Genomic DNA, 20,575 nt, shown 5'->3' with positions numbered 1-20,575 from the left:
ATTATTTGAAAGTTGCAACGATAAGAAATCAAATACAATTTTTAGAATGATGTAAATATGTGTTGTACAGCCAGTAGCATATCGAAAGAAATTTCTTGAAAATCCGGTTTTTAATTTCCCCTGAAATATCCCCTGAGATTGCAGCACGTTGCTCCTAGTCATGCCAGCTGAGGTCGCCAACATTGATTGAAATACAAGACTGCAGTGCTAAGGAAAATGAGTTCAACTTTTTAGTTAAAAGAAATTAGGTTGAACTTAAAAAGGTGACCAAGGATGCGTCAGCCAACTTTTCTGTAATACCGATTTTGAAATATTAGCACATATTATGAAATCAGCTACCGTAACATCAGGATTGATGTTACGGTATTTGAATCTAATGGACTCTACGACCTTCACTTGGCAATTGATTAATTTTACTTTGATGTGAACCACTATTTAGTTAGCAGTAAACCCTGCTCATTGGAGGGGTATCGTCACTCCCACGTGCCCGTCTCCAGAAAACTGCAATGGCGGGGAACAGTGCTAGACATCGAACGAGTTAAAATGGGAAGGAACGGGATTTCGGGAGTGTCATCTTCGCTTGTTCTTCTCCATTAGCCTGCCCCCCGCCCCCGTCTCTCTCTCTCTCTCTCTCGTTCCTGCGAGGAGAGCGAGGAGAGAAAAGGCTGGGACCTTTATCGACAGTCCAGCTGTCAAAGAGGAGTGAACAGAAAGTGAGTTCGGAACGAATCGATACAGCGCAAGTTCATACAGTTTCTTACTATGCAGGTAAACGGTTTATTATTATTATTATTATTATTATTAATATTATTATTATTATTATTATTATTATTATTATTATTATTATTTGTTGTTGTTGTTGTTGTAGCAGCAGCAGTAGTCTGTTTTCAATTGTACTTAAACGTTGAAGTCGACATAAACGAGAAGCCTTTTTTTAAGCCTGAAGACATAACTTCTTGGTTTAACCGAGTTGCTTCAGACTCTGAATAAGCCTACATAATGACTACAGATGTTGCAAAATGCTGTGTACTTTGAGCGACTTTGATGCAGAGATTTAGGCAATCACGGTATTTGACCCCACTTATTTTTTTATGTAGGGTCAAACACCGTGATTACTACTATACCCCGCAAAATTGCATGTTTATTGAAAGGCAGGAAGAGGATGTCGTCTGGCACGCGCTTCTGTTTCTTGTAGTGTAACTGTGCCCAGCGACTTAACGCGCATCCATAAAACCCGCTGCACTTCACCTCGGCTCGTGCGCTTTGCGCTGAATTTGAGCGAGGGTAGGCGTGCACACGTGGGCATTTCCTTGTGATGTTGTTTTAAGCGCACACCTACTCAAGTGATATAGCACGTGCTACCTTCAAATGTAGCACATCGTTTGAATAAATCATGTGGGCTATATCCATATCTGCTCTGTTATTTTATTTATAACATTTATTTATTTCAGGGAATCATAGGGTGTATTGTATTTAGAAGATTACATTTTTAACGAGAACTTCAATGTGATGTGAGACGCTGTTGTACCATCAGCAAGGCTTTTACCTCACTCGATAAAGGTTATAATGCTGCTTGTTACAGTCATGGGGGTTGGAAAATAATTTCAGCAATAATTATTAATGGCATGAGTCAAGTCTTCCAAAAGTGGTTCCTGGGAACCCTGCTGCTTATGTTGTTTTATGGTTCAGCCAATTAGTTATGGTAAACCGAGACGCATCTGCGAGCCTCCAGTATTTTTGTTTGCGGGTTCAGGTTACTCAGAATTTAGGTTATTATATTTACCTGTCAATCAATTAATCAATCAATTCAATTGTGTGTTTGTACAATAAGACCCCTTTTGCCTCACATAGCTCACTTAGCAGCTGGTTAGATTCAGGAAATATCTATTTCAGTAGGAACAAATCCAGCATACAAGTGGGTTCCCAGTACTGAGCCTGGAAAGCCCTTGTACACTTGAGCTCTGCACTGGTTTGAAATGTCACAGGACACAGGAGGGATAGGCTTCTAGGGGATCTAACTGGTTGCCACCGAGGTGGGGAAACAGCAGTTCTTCGGTCTGACTTTTAAGGCAGACTGTGGGCTTATATAAGGCTAGACAGCCTCAGGTGAGCAAGCTTGTATGTGTGAGCCTGCTGCTGTCCAAGGTCCTGGAAAAGGAGCGTGGCTGAATTGTGTGAGGCTAGAATATTTTCACCTTACACACACACGCGCGCACACACACACTCACACGCACACACACACACACACACACACACACTCGCACACACGCATACACGCACGCGCGCACACACGCACACACACTGCTCACACCTTTAAGTGATTAACATAAATTCATATGGGTTCACATTCAATATACAAGCGTGTAACACTTTCACAGTACTCTTACAAGAAGAATGTAGAGGGCTTACTGTATCAAAGGGGATAGACTCCTGCAGGAAAGCAGTGTACACATGTCAAAAGGCTTCCTAAACTATTTCCATATTCATTAGGCTTTAAGGAGTTATCAGATCTGTTTGCTATTTAGTCACAAATGTGCTACCACTATATAATCTGCCTGCATAATCTTTATTGCCTCAGGGATGTTTGCAATGGGTTTTAATTTCCTGACAATTGCAAACAGAGGTCTAAGCAAACCATCTGGTTGGTTAAATTACTTTTTGATGGAGTATGTGGTTTGTTTGTTTTATCAGCGTATTAGGACATGGTTTAGTATAAAGGTTTAGTCTTCCAAACATCCTTTAAATATACAAGCTTACAATATAACAATATACATGATATAGAACATGTAAAATTTGCGATAAGAAATTAAAAGAAAATTGCAGCATATATAGCACACAATGGATCTATAAACAAAAAATGTATAAAAACTGTTTAGAAATGTAGAAACATGGCTCATAATTTGGTGGCAACTGTAAATGTTTTTTTCCATTCGTTGTTGGCTGCTGTTTGTAGTTGGCCTGCTTGTCAGTGCAGATAAAAAATTCCAAGCCCGTTGTATAAAATAACAAGCTATGGGAAGTCACAGCGATTTGATCTCATGCAAGGACTCATTTTTAAAAAGTGCTCAAGGGCAGCTCTGTGAAAATAAAGGATCAGTGGATCCCTTTAACAGTTATTAGGTATCACGTGCATCTAATTGGCTGTTCAGATTAATTTAAAATTTTATGGGGGAAAAAAGGTAAAGTAGTCTTTGCATCGGTTCCCCAGGCAAAGGGGTTTAATTGGATTTGCTGTACCAGGGACGGGCTGCACCGCTGATGCAAAGTTAATGAAGTGCTTGAAACATCCAGCCAAACACATTGTTTTATGTCACCGAATGTCTGGAGGTGGTTTTTAATGCCGTGCATTATTAATTAAGTGGTATTTCGGTTTATAGGGTCCTTTTTATAGTTTCTAATATACAAAAGTGCTGCAATGGTCAAAAATGCTAGCAGTGCTGCTTGGTGCTGTAGCAGCGAAATGGTGAGGCTTCCCAGTGGAGCCCCCATGTGCTAGCAATAATTGACATTATTTCGTTGAACCAATCGAAAGACTTGCTGTCTATGACAGAACGCCATGGCTTGAATGCAGTCATTTGTCATTAACCTTGACTCACTCAAGTTGCGTAGCTGTGCTTGTGTGGAAAAATAAACACTTTCAATGAAGAAGATTGAATCTCGGGCCAACACCCATTTGGTCACTGGTAGCACAGTCTTGCTCACTTTCCAGGGCCACTGTCAGGGTGGGACAATCGGGTATGTTGTCCCAGGACTTGGAGGGGAGGAGGGGGGAGGGAACAGGGTGGGGGGGGGGGGGCAATGGATTCCGTGAACTTGTGGTAAATATTATTGGCCCGGAAATGGTATAACAATATAATTTTATGCCGGACCCGAGCCCTGTCTCATACTCTAAGGTATATGAACCCTCAGTCTGTTCTCAATAGGCCTAGTTTTTGAATACCCTCTACAGAAGCAGATGGAATGATTTTTTCTGCAGCCCCTAAAAACATTACTTCAGTAGCATGTATCACATTAAACTTAGCAATGAATCTTGTAGCCCTTTTTTGATGGAATTAATTAATTTTATTTATAGTTTCCCGTCAGTATGGTGCAGACGCAAGACAGTATGTTTATTGCAACGTTATCTCTTTCCATGACACTGTATTTTGATTGTGGTATTTATGCTAGTGTGCAATCTCACCTTATTGTCTGTGCTATATTTGTAGCATTTCTGGATACAGGGGTCTATTAAATAAATCAAACTCTGCTATGCATGTGACCAAATATATTACAGTAAACGCTTTGCTTCCTCGACCTTTACTGCATGTGATAGCTTTGTCCAGGCAGTCTGCTTTAGATGGATAAGCAAAGGCACTGTAGAAAAGCCTCCAGAAAGTGAACATGCTTCTTGCTTCAGTATTCGTCCCCTAGAAGGGACAGACAGATGTAGGCATTTCTCAGATGCTCTCACCCAGAATGGCTTAGTTAGACAGCTTGCACATTCTTTTACTTTGCAATTCAGGTTAAAGGGATAGTTCATATTTACTCGTTATACGTTATACACTTTGTTGTACGTCGCTCTGGATAAGAGCATCTGCCAAATGCCTGTAATGTAATGTAATGTAATGTAATGAACTCACCGCAAATTATGTGATAAATTAGGGGACACAAGATGACAAACCGTAGGACTGCTCACAATTTTCCACTTGGGGGATCGTCCTCACATTACATTTTGACATTTAACGGACTTTAACATATTACATTTATACACGAAAGCCATTAATACAGCTGGATATTTTACTGAAGCAATTCAGGTTAAGTACTTTGCTCAAGACTACAATGCCAGTGCCCCAGCTGGTAATCAAATGGAGTCGGGGTTGCAAGCCCATTTCCCTTGCCTTTATGCTGTTTCTGCTGTTTTTTCCTTCAAAGCCAGATTCGGCCAAGTTACGTACATAACACTCCCATCTGCAAAGATGCATTGTGCTAAAAATAGAATGGAAATGTTTCTGCACTGTACAACGCCATAGCAGAGAGGAAGAAGGACCAGAGGGGGTCCAAAGATATGCGCTCTGCACATCTCCTAGGAAACAGGTGATGAATGAATCGTGCGAGTCTCGCAGCTCTCGCTGGTCTTCATTATTGGGCAAAAAGTGGTCGGCTTATTCTCGGAAAGTAAACAAAGTAACCTGATTGATATTGATGTCTCTCCGGTTCCCTCGGCCTGCTCCCTTGCTCCCCCTTCTGGAGAGCTGCAGCAGTGCTGTGACTGTAGGTTCTGGTGGGGCAGGGACTGCCACGTTACTGTGAGAGAAGGAAGCTTCATATGCCCTGGTAGTGGTGGGAAATACTTTGTGAGTAGATCACAAACTCACAGAAATGATTTCAGGAGACATTGTTGAAAAATGAATAAATGATTTATGCAAATCAGTGATCCATTGACAGCCTGTGATGGGTCCACCCATTCTGGGGCTCACTCTTATATCATACACAGTGATGTTGTTCTCCCATCTTAATACACACAGAAACACACACACACACACACACACACTTGGAACTGCAACCCACCCACACACACACACGCAGAATGTGGCACCTGCCAAAAATTGGCCAATTCAATCCTGCAGTTCTCTCGTGAAACAAGCAGACATGGAGAGCCCAGAGGGTGCGTTCTGATAGGTCAGCCCAGACTCGCGCCTGCAGAAAAGAGCTCTCTGACCGACGGACGTCTCCCCCTGCCTGCCCTCGCAGGCGCGGCTCTGAGTCGCTGGCTGGCGGTAACCGGGGGCGATGATGTGACACTGAGAGTCATGCGCTGTCACACGCACGGCTAACCCGGGGGGGGGGGGGCAGAGGGCCGGTCGTAAATATCTGACAGCTAAGGGGATAAAGGGTCAGACGACAAGGAAGGGGTCAGGTGGCAGGAAGCTGGAAGTGCTTTGTTTGGTAATGAAGGGTAGGTGAGAGTTGCATTATGGGATAGCAAAATCAAAATTTCAATTGAGCAGAATTCTGATTTCCGTCTCAACTTTTCCCCATTCTCCAACATACAATTTTGGGAGGTGTTTGGGTTTTCACTTTTTTACCTATTCTTTTTCTCTTACTCTGTTCTCTCCTGTCTTTTTACTGAACGCCTTCCCGTTCTTCCATTCTGTGCCTTTCTTTCTGAGAGGAAGATAGTGTATTACTGTTGGTCCTAGGATTTCCAAGTTTCGGATGTTAGCCGGGACGTCCTGTATTTCACCCAAAAATATTTCGTCCTTTACGGGACGCCCTTCATCTCGTATTTCCTGAAATCCTGCATATTTTGGCAACCATCAATGAGTTACTGTTACAAACACTGGGAAACAAAGCACCTGTCTCTTCGGTTAAAAAGCAAGCCATGACATCGCACTCTTATGAACAACCAACCAAACTTTGGTTTCTCTATGGTTACCGTGCACCAAAAATGTAGTTCATTTGACAAATCACACCCTGCAACCTTGTATGTTTGCTCTATATGTGTGTGAGGTTTGCTTGAATATGTGCAGTACGCTAGTTCATATGGTCTGTGTGCATGGGTGCGTGTGTGTGTGCGCGCGCAAGTTTGTGCGTTTCTACTTCGCTGGGTCCCCATAAATAATTCAGCATGGCCAGGTTCCTAATTCAGTCACCTTCAGGATGCAAGCATCTTGGCGAGAGAGAGTAAGACAGGAGTAACTAAAGAAAGACAGGAAAACAGAGCCCAGTCCATCGCAGCTTTTATTTAAACACCACCGTACACACACATGCTACAGGAATTAACATGCAGCAGCCACACAAAGAGAGCCTCATGTAGTGTTCTCCACTCCCACTGTTTGTAGCCTTACGAGTGGTTTGTACTTGTGTGTGTGTGTGTGTGTGCGTACGTCTATCCGAATCTACACATCTTGAAAGCGTGGGCTTAAGTAGTCACGCGTGGTTATTGTTATATAATAACCCCCCCCCCCCCCCCCCCCCCCCCCCCCCCCCCCCCCCGCTCTCTGTGGTCCTCTGTTTTGCTGTAGCATGTTCAAAAATAGCTATGCAAATTTCGGCCGTGTAAAACGGTTCTCCTCATTATTTTTTCATCTCTATTCTGCCCTCTTGACTTCTATCCCCTTCTGATGATTCCTCGCTCCTTATGGGTAAGGGGATGTTCCTCAGGGCGTAGGGATGATTTCCCTCCCACCCCCCTAGCTCCCATCCCCCAATGTCCTCACTCTCTCTCCGAGTATGCCACATGGCAGATAAACAAAGACTCTTTTGTCGTGTGTGCCTTTGTAGCGGGGAGAGACTTAATTAGTACCCTTTCTCCGACAGTTGTGTGATGTTTGTTTGGGGATATACAGTATGTAGATTATAGCCCTCAGAATGAAAGGCTCTGCACTTTTTTTCTTTTGCTCGTCAACACCGGTACCCTGAATACACGCAGCCTTCGTGACTTTGGAGCAGACCTGTGAGAGCAGCAGCTCAGGTTTTGGTTATCAGTGGGTGGCCGTCCCAGACCCCCCCCCCGTTTCGGCTCCTATAGGAGTGCGGCACCGCCAGCGAAAGCGAGCGTTTCTTCCTTCGTGCCTGAGCTGCGATGCGGACTGCTCAGCGGTGTGCGCTGGCTCTGCGTGGCTGTTCTTCGACAGTCAGCGTGGACCCGGTTACTCAGTGTCGTGCTGCACCGCGCGTAGCCGAGTTTAGCCGCTGTAATGCTGTTAGGATGGGGAATGATGTCACTGGTCTACAGGAAGTTTTCCCGTTTATCAGAGCTCATCCTCTAATGGACATGAAACCGTGATAAAGTCTCAAACTGATCAGGTCAATTGCAGCGTGTTTAGCTGGAAGTAACGTCACAGGTTTAAACCCAGAGACTACAGAGCCGCACCACACCTGGAACACCTACCCGAATCCGGGTAATGAGGATAAGTGGTTCCAGTTGTTATGCAGTTCTGTGGTTTTAGAGGTCAAACCTGCGGCCTCCAGATAAGCTCACTGCAGCTGACACATCATCTTTCCAAGGAGCATGTATTGGCACTTACGACTGGCACTCCAGAATAGAGAATTAGATGCTGATGTAATTGTTTCCTTATCTCTAATTGTTGGCAGAATGTGAGTGTTTGTGTGTGTGTATGTGTGTGTGTGTGTGTGTGTGTGCGTGTGTGTGTGTGAAAGAGAGAGATAGAGTGTATGTGTCTCTGTGTGTGTGAATGTGTGTTTCTGTGTGCATATGTGTTTGTTTTTCCTACATGTATGTTTGTGTGCGTGTGTGTGTAAATGTGTATGTGTGTTTATGTGTGTACAGGTATGTTTGTTTTTGTCTACATGTAAGTTTGTGCGTATGTGCGTACATGTGTGTTTATGTGTATGTTTGTTCTTGTCTATGTGTATGTTTGCGTGTATGTGCGTACATGTGTGTTTATGTGTGTATGTGTTTGTTCTTGACTATGTGTATGTTTGCGTGTATGTGCGTACGTGTGTGTTTATGTGTGTATGTGTTTGTTCTTGTCTATGTGTATGTTTGCGTGTATGTGCGTACGTGTGTGTTTATGTGTGTATGTGTTTGTTCTTGTCTATGTGTATGTTTGCGCGTACATGTGTGTTTTTGAATGGTTTCCTTGCCCGCCTCACTTTGTTGCTCTGCAGCCACTGTCCCTCCCTGATGTTTTATTGATGCTCTTTTTAAGGAGTCTGAATTATTGAGAGCGTTTCTAAGCGGACTGCATGCACTGTTTCTACTTTCACTCAAACAGGGGGACGGGAAAAAGCCAGGGACTCCCCAGATATTTTACCCCATTTTGTCAGCCGTGTGCGGCCTACCCCCAACAAATGCACTCACACGCAACCCACCCCCTGCGCACGCGCACACACGCACACACACTGCCTCACCCCCAACACATACCAAGTGCCCTAGATACACACAGACACAACTAAACACACACACACCAAGCATCCTACATGCACACAGCCCCCTACGTACATATGCACTAAAACACGAATGTGCGACCCACATCACACACATCCAACCCCCAATACCAGCTGTGCACAACTCCGGTCCTGGAGGGCTGATCTGCATTCTGGTTTTTGTTCCAACCAATTACCTTAGTTTTAATTTTTTGACAACTCTAGAAACTACGCTGGTTCGCTCCCATGCTTGAGCATGGTAAAATCTTTAGGATACACAGGCAAACTGCAGCTGTTGCTGGTGCTTATGCAAATGTCAGATTAAGGTATTATTGAGCTAATTAAACAATTAAGAGCAGAAGTTGGCTCATAATCCTGAAATGGATCGGTCCTCATTGTGCACACATCGTACAAACTCGCTCAGATGGCCCAAACACCCCCACCCCTGGTTGCATGTTTGCTCTTTGAGGTGCTTGAGGTCGCCCCAGTTCAGGGCTGCCCAACTCTACTCCTGGAAATCAGCCGTCCCGTAGGTTTTCACTCAATGCCTAACAAAACGCACCTCATTCAGCAGCTAGAGATCTCATTGAGCTGCTAATTAGTAGAATCAGGTGTGCCAAATTAGGGTCGAAATGAAAACCTACAGAACGGCAGATTTCCAGGAACAGGGCTGGGCAGCCCTGCCCTAGTTTTAGCTTTTTTAAATGAGAGTGAACAGTGTTCCCTGAAGTAGACAGTGTGAGCTGGGATCTCCCATGCCTGTGCTCCATAGAGCTGCAGTGTCTGCAGATTTCATTTCAGTCAGCAGCTATTTAAGGTGTGTGGACTCCTTAGCCAGTCAGTGATTTAAATGACTCATTTAAGTGATGAAGCGCACAAACGACTATCAGAAGCTGCAGCTCCTGACGTCCCAGAGCTGAAGTATCTGTGTGAGTAACAGTCTGTGTGTATGTTGTGTGTGCAAGCTGTGTTGTGCAGTAGCACGTGTGTATTGGAGGGTATTCTCCTGTCGTGTGGGAACTTGCAGTTGTTCCAATGACCTTCGATAAGCACTTATTGTACGTCGCTTTGCATAAAGGCGTTTGCCAAAAAAATTGTAATGCAATGTAATGTGATGTAGAGATGTGGCCAGCCAGGCTGGGTTGGTAGGAATAACACTCTGTGGATGAACCCAGGCTCTGACCTCAGTGAAGTCACACAGTGCGGAAACAGTGGCTGTGTATGAGAAACAGTGGGCCTGCCCACAATGTCCACCTCCTGCAGGGGGGGGTTTTATGAGCACGTCCAGTCCAGTGGAGGTCTGCTGTCAAGATATTACCACAGAGGGGGGGGCGATACTGACTAGCCTCTCCCCTAAAATTACCCCCATTCATCCATCTACCTGCACCTCACACTCTTCCATGTCTGTGTGTCAACAGTAGTTATGAATGAGAATGCGTACTTACAGGTATGAATCATAAAGGAAGGCTTCTGATGATTTACTTCTCTCTCTACACTGTACTAACCCCTTTACTCTCTACACTGTACTAACCCCTTTTCTCTCTACACTGTACTAACCCCTTTACTCTCTACATTGTACGAACCCTTATCTATATACACTGTACTAACCCCCTTTCTCTCTACACTGTACTAACCCCTTTACTCTCTACATTGTACTAACCCTTATCTATATACACTGTACTAACCCCCTTTCTCTCTATACTGTACTAACCCCTTATCTATCTACACTGTACTAACCCCTTCTCTCTCTACACTGTACTAACCCCTTCTCTCTCTACACTGTACTAACCCCTTTTCTCTCTATACTGTACTAACCCATTTCTGCTCTACACTGTACTAACCCATTTTTGCTCTACACTGTACTAGACCATTTTCTCTCTGTACTGTACTAACCCCTGCCTCTGTGCTGTACTAATGCCTATCTCTCTCTGTAATATAATACCCCCTGCCTCTGTGCTGTACTAATGCCTATCTCTCCCTGTACTATACTGACCTCTCCCTCTGTACTGTACCAACCTCTTCTCTGTGCTTTTGTAATCCCTCTCTCTGCCCTGCAGGCTGATGGGAAGGCGGTGGACGGCAGCTTGCTGGGCGATGCAAACGGGGTGGAGCCAAGCCCAGGGGGGGGGCAGAAAGAGGGAGGGGCTAAGTGGCAGAAGCCGCGCCTCACCCGCAAGGCCCTCATGAAGTGCTGTCTGGTGAAGTGGATCATTGCCAGCGCAGCCCCACAGGGGCCAGGTAGGGGGCGAACTTGAGCACTCAAATAAACAAACCAACCAACCAAAACAAATCAAGAAACACACTTCTCCTTTCTCTGAACGCCAAGGCAGTGTGGTGCAACCAGTGCCGGGCTAGGAATATGGTTTGTATCTCCCCGTACTGTGTGTTTCAATTCATGGTTTTTTGTCTTTTGCAAAAAAAAAAAAAGTTGTGTCTGGGTTGCAAAGCCACATATGTACTCCACAGCATCACCGAAAATGTCCAGAATGAAATAAAGTCAGAGTACAGTTTACTTTCATAGATCCCCCGTGGATCCAGTGAAAACTCTATTGTGTCAGAGCGGTAGGGTTCACCGTTGCATGCTGGTTCAGGATTCTGCAAACGAGCAGCGGTAGGGTTAGGCAGAGGAAGCTGTGCTTTCAGACTACCTCACCCCAGCATGTAGGCCGAAGCAGACGGCGATGTGACGAGAGAGCCCTCGGCCCAGATGTTTGAATTATTGACATCTTCCCTCTCCCGCGCGTGAGCTCTGAATAGAGATCCTGCAGCTTCTTCTTCCCAACCCCCTACCCCCCCCCCCCCCCCCCCCCCCCCCCGGCCCCCCAACCCCACAACCCCGTCTCCTCCGCTGTCTCTCCCCCCCCCCCCCCCCCCCCCCAGCGGAGGCTTTGTTCAGCCCGATGGGCGACCTCACACCCCTCAGGCTGACCTTTATTTAGCTTTGTGACCGTCTCAGGGGGGGGCTTTTCCTGCTCAGAGTCTGGCTCCACGGGGGCTCGCCGCACTGGCCGTAGCTAAAGCCAGGGGGCAGCAGAGAGCACGTCTGTCATTCACAGTTATCCTCAGCAACATTTCCTATCGATTCACATGATCACAAGCATAAGGGCTGTTTTTATTGAGGGTTATATCTTAGCTGCAATCGTTTACTTTTTTATCTTTTATTCATTGTATATAGCACTTATAGTTTGCTTGCATGATGTATCTGTAATTAATGTCCTAAAAAACCAATTGAAGTTTAATTTATGACAAGTCTGTTGTGTCATTATAAAAATGACTGCCTGTGAATTGCACTGATAGTTTTTCAGTTTTACAATCTAGAGCTAGCGGTGGTTTTGGATCCATTTCCAGTGAGCTTTCTGTAAGAGGAAATGATTCACAATCGCCGATAGGCACTTCTTAAAAAGGGTAACACTGAAAAACAGCCAGAGACAGTTGCAGGACAAGTTATACAAGTTAACAGGGTTCAGCTGGGTGCTCAGTGGACGCTCTGTGTCTCTCAGACCTGCCACAGGGGCTGTGTGTGTGCTGTGCAGTGTGTGCAGTCAGGGATTGTGTTGAGTCGGGTTAATCATTTTCACCCGTCGGGCTGGACTGTGGGAGCGTAAACACCCTTGTCTGATCAAAAAATAAGGAAAGGGATAAGATGAGACATGCTGTTATTGTACCCAAGGAAAATTTCTTCTATGGGGCAAGACATCAGAATAAAGACAAGGGCAAAATAGCCAGGTCATAATTGCAGTATATTTTGTTGTGTGTGCGTGTGTGTGCGTGTGACTGTGTAGCATTCTATATATTAAGTTAGCATCATGGAGTTATACTTCCAGTTTCGGTGCTCCGCAGTCTTGTCTTTCCGGGAACTGACTGATTCCTCAGGGGCACTGGGAATATCTGATTTCGGACGCGGAAAACCGGGACGTGTTTAAAAAATGCATTAGGGCTGCGGCAGGAGTAAATAGAATAAGAGAGGAGACAGCAGAGGTTTTACAGTAGAATACACACACACACACGCACACACATACACACACACACACACACGCACACATACACAGACACACACACACATACACAGACACACACACACACATACACATACACAGACACACACACACACGCACACACACACAGACACACACACACACACGCACACACATACACACACACACGCACACACGCACACACATACACAGACACACACACACGCACACACATACACAGACACACACGCACACATACACAGACACACACACACGCACACGCATACACAGACACACACACACATGCACACACATACACAGACACACACGCACACACATGCACAGACACACACACACACGCACACACAGACACAGACGCACACACATACACAGACACACACACACACACATAAAAATGAACGCAGGTCTCAGTCAGCTGTCACTACAAAGGTCTTTGCAGCTGTCTGTTTCCCATGTATACTTGCTGTACTTCGACAGCTTTATCCATTCTTCCCATCAGCTGTTATATTTTTCTATGTTAAATCGTGGGATCATTGTCTCCAGGACTAGTCCTTAACTGGATGAGAAGTCTTTTTACTATTGTAATTAAAATACGATGGTGCAGAGCAGCATATGGTACAGTACTGAGAATTTCGCTTGACTCTGAGCAACGGATGATCCATTGCGATGGTGGTTTTCCTTGTCTAGTGCCCTTGAGCAGAGAACACTTTGCATTTTTTATGACTGAGTGGATGAGTGAACATTGTACTCGAGAGTTTCAGAATCTCCAGCAAGTCTGGCAGTGTATTCTCAGGGGGCTCCTGCCATTGGCTGACGTGCCAGTAGCTAGAATAGGAGAATGGCGCTGCCTATCTCTGGGGCGCATTGGCTACGAATAGGAGTTGGTTGGTGCCCTCTAGTGCTTTTTACTGGACATTACACCATTTTATTTTAAAGGTCCAGGAAACTGCAAATCTGTGAATTCTTTGCTGACATGTTGTTTTAATACTTTTTTGCATTTGATTTAAGGCCTAGCAGCACTCACTATTGTTTCTTTACAGCTGTTAATTTCTGGAACACATATTCTTGCATCCACAGAAATTTTGGCGAGAGTCATTCTTTGTTCTTTTTTGGGCCCTCCTGTTAGTTATGTTACTTGCTATTTGCGGGTTCAGGCCTGGTGTTTGCACTGTTTGCTCTGTTTCTTGCCTTGCTGCTCTGTAAAGTGTCTGTGACAGTTCTCCGTAAAAAGCACTATACACACATAATTGAATTGAATTGTTGTAGCTGAAAGGCAATAAAATAAGTTCGGAGTGTAGAGTGAAATCAGCACCACATATTTTGCCACGATGGCCAATATTTAACAACTAAAATTTCTCCCTCAAGCTTAGTTTGTGTCCCTGCCAGGGGTGTCACCCTATCGTAAAGTCTTTTTGTGCGTTTGTGTGTCCGTTCAGGTTGCTGTTTAGGTCTCCATTAACTGTGTCTGTCTGTCTGTCTGTCTGTCTGTTTCTCTGGCTGTCTGTCCATCGGTCGTGGTTCCTCTGTCTGGGCACCACCAGCTTTACATGTATATCTCTCACCGTGTTCTTTGTTTGTTGCAGACAGGTGTGCTTGTTTGTTGTTTGTTTTTGGACATTTATTTATCCACCTCTATTATCCCCTGTGCTGCCAGTAGAGTATAGATTGGAGTGTCTGCTACATGTATGTATGGATGTATGTGTGTATGTGTATATGTATGACTTTTTCTATATAAAATATTATATCAGATATAATATAACATTTTATATAATAATTTTCATGATACCTAACAGTATTGCTAATGTTTGTAATATTTGGCTATTTGTACCCTATGGTAATATTGCTTTGATTTTGCCCTACTGATACTGATTTGAACCATGGCATTTGACCTGCTTCATGGAACCAGAGAGGAAGAGGAATCAAATGGAGAGAAAAGTGTGGGAAAAATGGAGGTTAAGGAAACTGGAGAAAAGAGTCTGAAAGAGGTGAGGTAGAGATGGATAGAGTTGAAGAGGGCAAAAAGAGACCATCAGGAACAGAAATGGGGGGGGGGGGGGAGAGAGAGGGGTGCCAATGAAGAGCTAGTGGGAGTGGGGGTGGGGGGGGGGGGTGCAGGCAGGTGAACAGTTGGTGGGAAAGATAAAAAACAGACATGAAGAGGTGGAGAAACAGAGGAGTGTGTGATGTTTTATTAGAAAGGTCACACGTTCGGCCAGTGGCTCTGTGGCTTTCTCTCTTTCTACATGTCCTCTCTCTCTCTTTATCTCCCTCTCTCTCTCTCTCTCTCTCTCTCTCACACACACACACACACACATTATTATTGTCTGGCAGGCAGCTGGTCGAGCCATGTGAGGTGTTTCTCCTTATCTGCTTTCACCTGTGAAAAATCCCCACATCATAATACCTTTTCTCAGTGTCAAATTTTGGAGCTGACGGTGGACCTGACAGTTTTTTGTTCCAGCTAAAAAAGTACTTTTTCTAATCGTATCACTGTCTAAAATTTGTGCAGTGCTGGCTGTCTGCTATTTTTTTGTTTTAAATGGTAAGCCCTGCTATTATCCCTTGGAATTCTGGTGGTTGAAGTTTTACGCTGCAATCTTTGGATTTTAATTGCACTGTGCGTGTTTTGGGATTTTGGACTTGGCTGATTTGTCTTTGTGGAGTCCCGTGAGTGGTGATGGGGGGCATCATGGCCATGTTGTCGATGGAAATGGGGCGGAGGTTCTCCTGTCAGAGCTTCCTGTCTCACTGCAGACACAACACAGCGCGGTACCATCGCTCAGGTACTGCTTATACACCTGTCTGTCTGTCTGTCTGTCTGTCTGTCTGCACGGAACCATCGCTCAGATACTGCTTAACCACCTGTCTGTCTGTCTGTCTGTCTGTCTGTCTGCATGGTACCATCGCGCAGGTACTGCTTATACACCTGTCTGTTTGTCTGTCTGTCTGTCTGCACGGTACCATCGCGCAGGTACTGCTTATACACCTGTCTGTCTGTCTGTCTGCACGGTACCATTGCTTAGGTATTGGTTATCCATCTGTCTGTCTGTCTGTCTGTCTGTCTGTCTGCACGGTACCACTGCTTAGGTACTGATTATCCGTCTGTCTATCTGTTTGTCTGTCTGCAAGGTACCATCGCTCAGATACTGGTAATATGTCTGTCTGTTTTGTCTTTCTGCCAGTCACTGACATCACTAAGGTACTCATAATCTTTTTGGATGTAACAGCATTCATTGTCCAAGACAAATTTCTTCTCAGAAAAAATGAAATTTATTCTATTTTACCTTATTGTATCTCACTGTGGGTCTGTCTGGCTGCTGTCTGTGCAGTACCATTGTTCAAGCTCAAATGTACTGTCCTTACTGTCCTAACTCTGCCTGTCTGTCAGTCTGTCATTGACTATCACTAAGGCACTGTCTGTTTCACTTCTGGCACAATGCTGCTAAGCAGCAGTATCCTCTCCTAGCAACACCACTCTGGTGTCTGTTCCTCTCAGCCTCTCAAATCAGTACAGTCCTGACAGCTGTTGAAACTCAAATACATACTTCGTCTTTTTTATTTTTGTGTCTTATTTTGTGACATTCCACTGTTACATCCATTTTATTGAAGCTTTTATCCAGAGCAACTTGCAAAATAAAGTACATGAGCTCCTTTATAGCGTTTATAAGAGCTGCGCTAACTAGAGTAAAGTGTGATTCTTTGTTGTGTTACTCTTAGAGCCGGTAACACAACAAAGTGCTAGAATAGACTATACCGTTGGGATGAACAAGTGTTCTGAAGAGCACTTTCAACCATCCTGTCAAGGTATCTAGTGTTAAATAAAGCAGTATGGTAAAGTCTGGGGGGGCTGGCTTCTTAGAGATGGATTAAAAGCCTAGTCTTTGACTAAAAGAAGCAAATCAATGAAGATTGATTTTTTTAATCTTCGAAAAAAGTTTTTAGTCTAGTACTAGGCTTAATCTATGTCTGGGAAGCCAGCCCTGGGAGTTTTGGTGGTTGAGATAAATTCGGACTGGGGCGAAAGACGATCTGAGACTCTGCTGTCCTGAAAGGTGTTGGAAGCCAATTCCACCACAGGGGGGCGCCAGAATAGACAGGAGAAGGGACAGGGAAGCACACGCGTACTGGGCGAGGGTATAGAAAGCCTCTCACCTCTAACTTCCCAAAAACTGTTCTGGTTTTCCACCACATGAGAGCACTATCGTAATCAAACTAGACAGGTATTTTATGGTCAGTGCTCTACCTGAAAAGTTTTTAAAACTTTTAACTGAATATTTTTTACTATGTTTGCCATATACGACTATTTTTACTGTGTTTGCCATATACTACTTTATTGATCCCACATTGGGAGGTTTCTTCTCCAGAGTTGCACTCAAGTTTTAGGGATAGTTCACTTTCTTTTGTTTTTTGATAATATTTCATTTTTAATGTATTTTCTATTGGCCCAGACAGTTTTTGAATGAACAATGAAGGATGTACTTGATACTTAAAGAAGTTTCTGACAGCCAGTCAGTTTTACAATGGCTGGCATTGGGGCATTCGAGGGTTTGTGGTCTAAAGCAAGAAAATACGCTTTAGGTAACTGCAAAGTCAAGTCAAGCCAAGTCAGCTTGCGCAGTGATTGTACCTGCCCCTGAAGTGAACTATGACTGTGTGTCAGGGATACTCTAATCTGGCCCTCGAATCAAAATCCGGTCCTGGTTTTCTATTCTCCGTTAAACTGTGCACATGCATAATTAACTTGACAATCGGTGCTACTGATTGGCCAGGCTGACTTCACACCTGATTCCCTTGTAAAGAAGGAGTGGGAAAACCAGCAGTTCACAGCTGGAGCATGATTTGAGTAACAGGGCTGTACCTGGACGGTGCAGTTGGCTGCTTGCCGTGATCTTGAATCGACCGTTGTCCACCAGAAGGGGGAGCCAGTGAGTCCTGTGGGATCTCTGCAGAGTGATTTGAAAGGGCCGGAGCTCATGAGCCCCTAATGCTTCTTTTATTGAGCTTCATTGAAGTTGGATCCTGCCGGAGGTGAAGTTAAACGCTCGGGAACTCCGCGGAGACGCGGCCTTAACTTCAGTGTGTGCGCAGCTCAGCATAACAGCGCTGCCAGCTGTTTATGCTGACCACTGAAATCTGCTGATGCATCAATGTTTTAATACGGCGCAAGAGGCCCCTGTAAGTGTACGCAGGCGTGTTTTACCGAAACAGGAAGTGAGTTCTGCTGGGTCAGCGAGACAGAGGTTGCGCGAGGCTGCGCAGAACTTTTTTGGTTTTTGGCTGAGTTACTAAGGGTGAGGGGAAGTGAGAGAGTGAGGAAATGAATGAGTGAGGCAAGGATGGAGTGAAAGGGCAGGAGACAGAATGAGGAAGGGAATGACGCAGTGCATATGCAAGAAAAGGCTAGAGTGTGACGGTGAAGGAGTGTGGTACAAGAACGGACTGTGTGAGTGAATGAGTGAGTGAGTGTAGAACTGAGTGAGTGTAGGAGTGAGTGCAGAACTGAGAGTGTGAGTGAGTGAGTGAGGGTAGAAGCGAGTGAGTGAGAGAATGCACAACTGAGTGAGTGACGAATTGAGTGAGTGAGTGAGTGAGTGACGAATTGAGTGAGTGAGTGAATGCACAACTTATTGAGTGAGTGAGTGAGTGAGTGTGTGAGTGAAGAACTGAGTGAGTGAGTGTTGAAGTGAGTGTGAGTGCAGAGTTCAGGGAGTGAGTGAGTGCGTGAGTGAGTGAGTGAGTGTGGAACTGGGTGTGAGTGATTGAGCGTAGAGCTGAATGAGTCAGTGAGTGAGCATTTGAGTCCCAAAAAGTGAGTAAATATTGTGTAGTTACAATTATCCAGTCAGTTATAAACAGTTAGAGCATCAGTTTGAGCCCTCCTGTTGCTCTCCACTGCTGTGTTCAGGGAAACAAAGGAAGCCTTTATCATTTGTAATGTCCGACGGCAAAGATGATTCATGCCCTGGGGTAAAATGTAACGTCAGCACACCTTTTAAACCCTGCTTAGTGTTCTAATGACCCTCTCAGAGGAGCCAGCGTTGCGCCCGTAGCCTAAAAGCCTCCCTCCATTTCCTAGGGCTGTCCGTGCACAGGGAACGGTCCGATCTCTGTCCGCAGGTGCAGCTATGCGCGGAACAATCCCGCCTTGGCAGCGCTGGAGTAACGGCTTTCACTCAGTCCGATGCGCTAAGTGAAGATGTTCCGTCTTCGTAAGTCACGGTAATCGACTCGCCTGATGCTGAACTCTGAGCATTTGTTATGGCTTTTCTGGCCTCACCTATGCTACACTTAAAAACAATTTCCTCTAATCAATTTGTTACTTCAGTTTGTTACTGCATTATCAGTCTGCCCCTAGCACCCACTATGGAACTCAACTTTGTTTTGTAAGTTTAAATGGGTACTGTTTCTATGCAAGTTATTTATCCAAATGCTACTGTTGGTGGTGACCCTAATAGCTTGGCACATGCTCTTTGTTGTTTAAATCTTTATGTTCTGTGTGCACTTAAATAAGTCACTCTGGATATGAGCATCTGCTAACTCCTTAAATGCAATGTAATTTACATCTCAGAAATGTCCCGCCATTTACTTTTCTGAAGTCAGTTCCATCGATGGTCATTTGTCATTTTGCTTTGGTAATATGCCAATTATTTAGCAGAGGTAACACAATATAAAGGGTGTGACGTGGTTTTATTTGTAGCTGGAGTGAGTCAGTAATTTGGTGACTTAGATTTCACATTTTACAGTGAGCTATTTAAGCAGCAGTTCATGTTAAGAATGTTTTTGAAGGGCACAACAGTTTGCTCTGCATCCAAACTTCAAACGCTGTTAATGCAAACAAAGCAAGAGGTTTGCTTTGAAAGAATTCCGCACAGGACAAAGAAATGCGGAATAAATAAAAAAAAGTCTGGAATGTTCCTGACTGGATGTCTCTTGTGGAAAAAGCTTTGATTCTGGATAAGAGACTTTTGGCTTTTGATGCTACTTCATTGAAACATTAAGTCGTTTAATTCCAACAAAAGATCAAGGCATTGTGCGCGAATTAGAGCACACCCAGTCAAACATTGTCCTCAAAGCTTCATTGTGATGCTGTTATGAAACAGCCCTGCCCAAAGCAGGCTAAGAGGGGGTTGCCCCTGCGCAGAATTTGAGTGTGCCTTCCACAAACTCCTCTGTAGTGTTTCGTATAAGGTGGAGCACTGGGAGTGCAGTTTGCATGGCTGAAGTGGGGAGACGGGAAATGCTGGTGTCTTAATGGGCAGGCGGTGGACGTTGCTGTCGCTGTCTGGTAAAGTGTTCCATTGGCACAGGACCAGCTCCGTCCCTCTCTGGACCAAGCATGAGCGCTGCGTACGTCCTGTATCGACCACCTCCGACTCTGTCCCTCCCACTACGCCATCTCCCAACCCTTTAACACCGTGCATTAGGAAGCACAGAGTCATCGTCAGCTATGAGCTATGAGCTAGCACAGAAACACACACGGACAAACACACACACACACATACACACACACACACACACGTGTGCATACACACACACATATATGACTCCCATGCACACTCACACTCATACAAATCACATGCACACAAACACATGTACACACACACATATATATACACACACAAGCACACGCACACATAACTCACACGCACCCATGCACACACGCACACACACACACACACACCACATAACACGTGTCATGATCTGCCTAC

General features: G+C 44.8%; 1 protein-coding gene across 2 annotated transcripts in view; it reads left to right on the top strand.

The window, feature by feature from the left end:
• Window positions 1-468: 468 nt before the first annotated feature.
• The window catches only part of LOC118212277 (calsenilin-like), a 30,495-nt gene continuing 10,388 nt past the window's right edge, over window positions 469-20,575 (top strand). The window contains exons 1-2 of one of the 2 annotated variants that reach the window (XM_035389995.1): window positions 469-768; window positions 10,929-11,109. In XM_035389995.1, the coding sequence (XP_035245886.1) occupies window positions 763-768; window positions 10,929-11,109 (187 nt within the window). In that variant the 5' untranslated portion in view covers window positions 469-762. Of the gene's footprint in view, window positions 769-10,928; window positions 11,110-14,996; window positions 15,650-20,575 lie in introns of those variants that run through there. The other variant, XM_035389996.1, reaches the window with a different exon arrangement.

The sequence above is a fragment of the Anguilla anguilla genome, chromosome 14 (genome assembly GCF_013347855.1).
Source record: "Anguilla anguilla isolate fAngAng1 chromosome 14, fAngAng1.pri, whole genome shotgun sequence".
Lineage (NCBI taxonomy): Eukaryota > Metazoa > Chordata > Actinopteri > Anguilliformes > Anguillidae > Anguilla > Anguilla anguilla.
This window is presented reverse-complemented; position numbering and strand designations above follow the sequence as displayed.